Genomic DNA, 6,480 nt, shown 5'->3' with positions numbered 1-6,480 from the left:
TTCAGCTGTTTGTATCACTGGCATTAGGGGCGTTAAGATAGACTGAAGATAAATTTGGCTGTTATATTTTTCAATTCATCGAACAAACTACAGCACAATACAAGCACATTCAATGATGACCTTCTAATGACCTCACACCAAACCTTTAGCTAATTGATAGCCATCCAAGTATACAGTATCATTTGCTGATTTTCATGTCACTCACCAAACTATGTAAATCAACTGTGACTCGTGACGGATTCAACTTCTTGGTGAATAATAACAGATGAAAGCTTCTCTCTCAAGTAAATTATTACATTTTTGGTTCAAAGCACAAGTAGGTTAACGAGAGCGCAAACTAGCGTGTTCTCGTAATGTATAATTTCAGACCGCTCTCAATATCTCACTATGCTGTCACAGATCGGTAAAATATCCATTAACTTGGGCGACAAGACTTTTCCCGTTTTCTCTGTGCCTCGCTCCGCATTACCAGTCGAACTTTCGCGATGAAGTTTGATGACGTTTTAGCAGAAGCGAAAGGCTTCGGGCCGTTTCAGTACAGACTAATGCTAGCGTTGACGATTCCTCGTCTGGTTATGCCTTTTCATTTTCTACTGAATAATTTCATTGCGTATATTCCTTTTCACCACTGCAACACCAGTGCTTTAGATGATGATGTTTTTAGAAATCTCTCCAACGAGGAAAGGCTCACAGTGAGTATTCCGGTCGAGGATGACGGAAGTTTGAGCTCTTGTCAGATGTTTGCACAGCCTCAATATCATCTGCTACTGAATTCCTCCGACACGGCAGTTTTGCCGACAGTACTTTGTCAGAATGGATGGGTGTATGATACCTCCACCATGAAGTCTACTCTGGCCACAGAGGTGAGTTGATCCTCAATATCTCTATAAATCATCAGATAAATGTTTAATTTTGAATCGATTGGATCTTCAGTGGGATCTGGTTTGTGAGCGAAAGAGAGTGAACAAATCTACAGCCAGTATTTTCTTCTTGGGCGTCATGTTTGGAGCAGCAATCTTTGGCTATCTCAGTGACAGGTCCTTATATTTATTTATATTTTTTTGCACTTTTTTTTGCTTGAGCTCTTGTTTTAGTCTCTCTTTTAATTCCATGTTTTTTTCCGGCAGATTTGGCAGGAAAAATATGCTGTTGCTCTCCTTTGTGACGACTATGATATTCGGATTTGGAAGTGCTCTATCGACTAATTTCGGCATGTTTGCAGTCATGAGATTCTTTACTGGCTTTGGAGCTTCTGGAGTCAGCATAGTTAGCGTGGTTTTGTGTGAGTTATATTTTACATGCAACTAGTAAATCCAACAAGCAACTGAACTTGATTTAACAACAACCTAGAAATTAGTCCTGAACAATTGATGATCTCTCCTCATAGGTATCGAATGGGCCGATATCAAGCATCGGTCTTTCTTGCTCATTTTATTAAGCTTGGACTGGAGTTTGGGAAGTTCGCTGCTTGGTGCCCTCGCCTATTTCGTGAATGATTGGAGGTACCTGATAGCGGCGGCAACCAGCCCGCTCCTGCCGGGCATCATTTATTGGTGGTAAGAAAAAAGTATCAATTTATTCCTGAAAGTTATGATGATGGTTGCGAATATTGTGACTGATAATTAATTTCTGTGTGTACAGGTGGCTTCCAGAGTCCGCCAGATGGCTGGTGAGCCAAGGAAAGTGTAACCCCGCCTATTTTTATCTAACCAAGTGTGCAATAGTAAACGACAGAAAGCAGTTTATAGATGACCTAAAACCTGAGGTGCCAAACTCTTATTGGTGAATTAGTCGGAACTTTTTTTTTATGTCTCGTAATCAATTGAGCTCTCCTATCTGCTGCAGGATTTGTTAAAAAGAGTTGTGCTTGAAAATGAAAAAGGGAAATATTCAATGTTGGATCTTGTGAGGACTCCAATGTTGAGGAGACTGACTCTAATTGCCGGCAGTGTGTGGTATGACTCAATTTGACAAGATCAGACAGTATTGGAAAAATTTCACATTGCAAATCAATCTCTTCTCCCATTGATAGGTTCGGAGTAGCCTGCAGTTACTACGGCATCAGTTTGAATGTCTCTGCATTCGGCATAAACATTTTCGTCACGCAGTTGATCTACGGCGTCAGTGAAATACCTGCCAAAATTTTCTGCCTCTTCTCAATTAACAAATTCGGCCGAAAGTTGAATCAGAGTGGTGGACTTCTTCTGACTGGATTGTGTTTGTTTTGCAACATACTTATCCCGCCTGGTAAGTGACGAGAGTGCGAGAAGTTGGAAGATCTGCTCACCGGGCTGAGAAACGTTTCTCGGAAATCTTTGTTTCAGATATGGCAGTGTGTCGGACAGCATTGGGGGCACTGGGCAAGATGTTTTCCGAAGGAGCTTTTACAGTTTTGTATTTGTACACAACAGAACTCTATCCGACTGTATTGAGGTCAGTAAAACACAATGAGCAAAGATTTATACGTGCCAACACTTTTTGGTACCGTATTTTCCGCACTATAAGGCGCACCGGATTATAAGGCGTACCTTCAATGAATGGCCCATTGTAAAACTTTGTCCTTATATAAGGTGCACCTTCAATGAATGGCCCATTTTAAAACTTTGTCCATATATAAGATATATACATTTGGCCCATGGGCTGGACTTTGGACACGCCTGCTGTAGTGGCTCAATATTGGTCCATATATAAGGCGCACTGTCAGCTTTTGAGAATATTGGAGGTTTTTAGGTGCGCCTTATAGTGCGGAAAATACGGTACACAAAGCAAATGACACTACGGGTTCTTATTTGTTCTGCGACAGACAAAATGGTTTCGGCTGCTGTTCTTTCCTCGCCCGTCTCGGTGTGGCAGTTTCGCCCTTGGTGGCTCTTCTTGAGGAAGTGTGGGTCAGTTTACCCAGATTGGTGTTTGCCGTGATGGCTTCAGGTGTTGGGTTGTTAACCCTCCTCCTTCCCGAGACAAATAACGCCCGGCTCCCAGAGACAATCGACGATGTGGAGCTGAGGAAGTAATTGGACATATCACTCAAGATCGTAGATGGAATTTAGTAAATGACAATACAGGGTCCTTTACGTTTCAGATCAGATTTCACAAGGATAACAAGAATATGCCAGCTTAGTTTTTACAATTGCTATGAAACACCTAACAAAACTCCTAAGCCAAGAATTCTCTTTGAGATCTGTAGATCACGCAACACAATGTATTGTATGATTTAATAAAGATTCTCAAAAAAAATCAGTTTGTACGGTTCTACATGTGGCTGAAAAATTTAACTATGTTAGCACCTAGCAGATTTTTGCTGAGCTTGAACTTTCTGACATTGTTACTGTTCTTCAGCTAAAGATGTGCATCCATAACACAGTAAGCTATGGATTCAAAGTTTAACTTGTCACTAAATATTAACTACCCAACAACCAGGACAAAAAAATTAAAAGCTCTTCCAAAGTCAGAAGGGGGATGATCATTTTTGTAGACAGGAACTTTCGAGATGAAGTTTGACGACTTGTTAAGACAACTGAACGGTTTAGGGAAATTTCAATTCCGGCTTATTTTATTAGTAGTTATTCCTCGCGCCACTTTGCCGTTTCATTTTCTGTTGAATAACTTCATCGGGTTCATTCCTTCTCATCACTGCAACATCAGCGGTTTAGATGACGGAGGTGTTTTTGGGAATCTTTCCGATGAGCAAAGACTAACTATCAGTGTTCCAGTTCAGGATGATGGGACTCCAAGTTCCTGTCTGATGTTTACTGAGCCTCAGTATCATCTTTTGATGAACTCCTCCAACACAACTGGGCTACCTGTAGTTTGTCAGAATGGATGGGTTTTCGATACGTCCGTCGTCAAGTCTACTGTGGCATCAGAGGTGAGTTGGATCTACGGATGGAGCTTTTAAAAATGTATCAACTGGCTCCACCATATTTTACTGGCTGTCTTCACACATCAGTGGAATTTGGTTTGTGAGAGACGGAGACTAAACAGAGCCACCACCACCATCTTTTTCGGGGGGGTCATGCTTGGAGCTGCAGTGCTTGGCACACTTAGTGACAGGTCGGTATGACTTCCATGATGTTCTGGTCCTAAAGTTTTAAAAATAATTACTGTACATGTGTATTTAAAACAACTACAGTTGTGCCTTTGTAATGTCTAATTTGCTTAATGCTAAGAAACTATGCAAAGTTTCATTGACATGCTCTTAGTTTACGAAGCAAATTATCTTCTGTTTCCAACAATATATCGTTTTGCAGGCTTGGCAGAAAAACAGCGCTCTTGGTGTCCTACGTGACAACGGTAGTTTTCGGATTGGCAAGTGCCCTGGCTTCTAATTTCCCCATGTTTGCAGTTATGAGGTTCTTTACCGGATTTGGGTCTTCTGGGGTTATTATGATCACCATGGTCCTGTGTAAGTGTCAAGATGGTATTATAAGCAATGTCAGTAGACTTTTGGGCTGCTCATGAGTTTTTTTTTTTTAAATTGTAGGTTTAGAATGGACGGATAATAGGCACAGATGGACAGTGGCTATTTTCTTAGGCTTGGATTGGTGTTTGAATACGATGACGTTCGCTGCCGTGGCTTATTTTGTGACTGAGTGGAGGTACCTGACCGCTGTAGGAAACATCCCAGTCTTCTTAGCAATCATTTCTTGGTGGTAAGGAAAAATGTAATCCTCAGTAAGCAAATAAGCATAAAACACAAAAGTGGAAGTACAATGAATGAAGGTACTGAAAAAAGACAATGATAAATAAATGTTCTGTGTTGTTCATAAGATCTTTTTTTTTTTGCCACAGGTGGCTCCCAGAATCAGCTCGATGGCTTTTATCCCATGGAAAGGTCAACCGCACTTATTTTTACTTAAAGAAGTGTGCTCAGGTCAACTGCAGAGAGCAATTCCTAGAACACCTCAATCCTGAGGTGCAGACCCAATATTTGCTTGGTTCCTTGCAAATAAATGAGCAGTGAATGTCGTAAATGTCTTTTTTGCAGACTTTGTCCAAAGTGATAGTGGTGGAAAATGAAAACAAGAAATATTCTGCTTTGGATTTGGTGAGGACCCCCCGGATGAGGAGAACAGCTATGCTTACTGGCATTGCGTGGTACAGTCGACAAAACTTTGTATCCTTATATAATGATAGCCAGCTGTAGCTGCGGGGAAAGTATTACCAAAAAACAATGAGCAATGTTCTCTGCGCCCCCTGCTAGTCTACACACAGTGTGTTTGTGAAATAGGAATTCATCCACCCATTTTTATCCACCTCAGGGGGCGGCCATTTTGCCATTTGCTGTTTACTGAGTTAAAGATTGTTCACCGATGCTGTCGTTACAGGTTCGGCATGTCCTGCTGTTACTACGGAATCAGCTTCAACGTGTCTGGATTTGGCGTGAACATGTACCTGACGCAATTTATCCACGGCGCCATTGAACTGCCCGCCAAATTCCTCGTCTTTTTTACTCTAAACAAAGTAGGGCGACGCTTGGGTCAAGGCGGAGCAATTTTTATCAGCGGGCTGTGTCTGTTGCTCACCCTGTTCATCCCGCTCGGTAGGCTTTGTGCAAAAGGGTTTTTCAGAACAACTGAGCTCTGAGGGACCATTCTATCTTCTTTTCAGATAAAGGCGCCTATGTGACAGCTGTGGCCGCATTGGGCAAGATGTTTGCCCAAGCAGCTTTTACTGTTGGCTTTCTGTATGTGACAGAACTCTATCCTACAGTCATGAGGTCAGTGAGGTCCACCTTGGAGTCGTTTCCAACTATTTCTAGGAAACAGCCATTCTCTCCGATGAATTAACGTGTTAAGGTAAAACTGTGTTTTTGTTTTGGTCAAATGTTTTTATGTTAACTCAGGCAAAACGGGATGGGCCTCTGCAACTTCATGGCCCGTTTGGGTGCAGGCCTAAGCCCACTAATCTATTTCCTCGAAGACGTGTGGGTCGGCTTGCCGAATGTCGTCTTTTGTGTCTCGGCTTTAACCGCCGGGTTGTCTACTTGTTTACTTAAAGAGACCGCAAATACACACCTACCGGAAACCATCGAGGACGTGGAACAATCGAGGTGATGAACTTCAAGTTTTAAATGCGTCACTCAAGGTCACCATCAGTTATTCAATGTAGACTTTGTTTGTGTTTTAGAACATGGCAAACAGAAACGGCAAACAGGGACAAACTAACAGGATAACAGGAACTAACAGGACGGATTAAAACGTGCAGCAACTAACAAAAAGCAATAGTTGCTTCACTGGAGTGCATGTTCATTTATCAAGTATAAAATTAAACAACCAAATGAAAATGTGTCTAGAAGCAAGCCCGTCTGAATTTTTACCACTGTTATGGAATAACTGCCCCTTTCCTTCCTTTCTGTCTTTCCTTCACTATCACATGCAATATCCTTGTTACCCACTAGAGAGCGCCATTTGATTTATCACTAAAACCTCTGAATGGGTTTAAGGCTGAAAAGACTATCAAGTGAAATAACATAAAAGA

At 41.7% G+C, this 6,480-nt stretch overlaps 2 protein-coding genes across 2 annotated transcripts; both read left to right on the top strand.

Annotated features, from left to right (window-relative positions):
• The first annotated feature begins 105 nt into the window (after window positions 1–105).
• On the top strand, window positions 106–3,275 carry LOC148399544 (solute carrier family 22 member 7-like). The gene is made up of 9 exons (XM_088372687.1): window positions 106–863; window positions 934–1,037; window positions 1,128–1,282; window positions 1,388–1,556; window positions 1,642–1,765; window positions 1,846–1,955; window positions 2,033–2,247; window positions 2,325–2,433; window positions 2,804–3,275. The coding sequence occupies exons 1-9, from the start codon at window positions 486–488 to the stop codon at window positions 3,012–3,014; spliced, it is 1,575 nt and encodes a 524-aa protein (XP_088228813.1). The 5' UTR covers window positions 106–485; the 3' UTR covers window positions 3,015–3,275.
• Window positions 3,276–3,490: 215 nt separating this feature from the next.
• Window positions 3,491–6,056, top strand: LOC148399543 (solute carrier family 22 member 7-like). Its single transcript, XM_088373838.1, has 9 exons — window positions 3,491–3,868; window positions 3,950–4,053; window positions 4,251–4,405; window positions 4,484–4,652; window positions 4,792–4,915; window positions 4,988–5,097; window positions 5,328–5,542; window positions 5,611–5,719; window positions 5,846–6,056. Exons 1-9 carry the CDS (start codon window positions 3,491–3,493, stop codon window positions 6,054–6,056), a joined length of 1,575 nt encoding a protein of 524 aa, XP_088229964.1.
• The last annotated feature ends 424 nt before the right edge of the window (window positions 6,057–6,480 follow it).

Source organism: Syngnathus floridae, chromosome 4 (genome assembly GCF_059516105.1).
Source record: "Syngnathus floridae isolate MCC-2025c chromosome 4, RoL_Sflo_1.0, whole genome shotgun sequence".
Classification (NCBI taxonomy): domain Eukaryota; kingdom Metazoa; phylum Chordata; class Actinopteri; order Syngnathiformes; family Syngnathidae; genus Syngnathus; species Syngnathus floridae.
The sequence above is the reverse complement of the archived record's forward strand: the minus strand, read 5'-3'. Positions and strand labels throughout refer to the sequence as shown.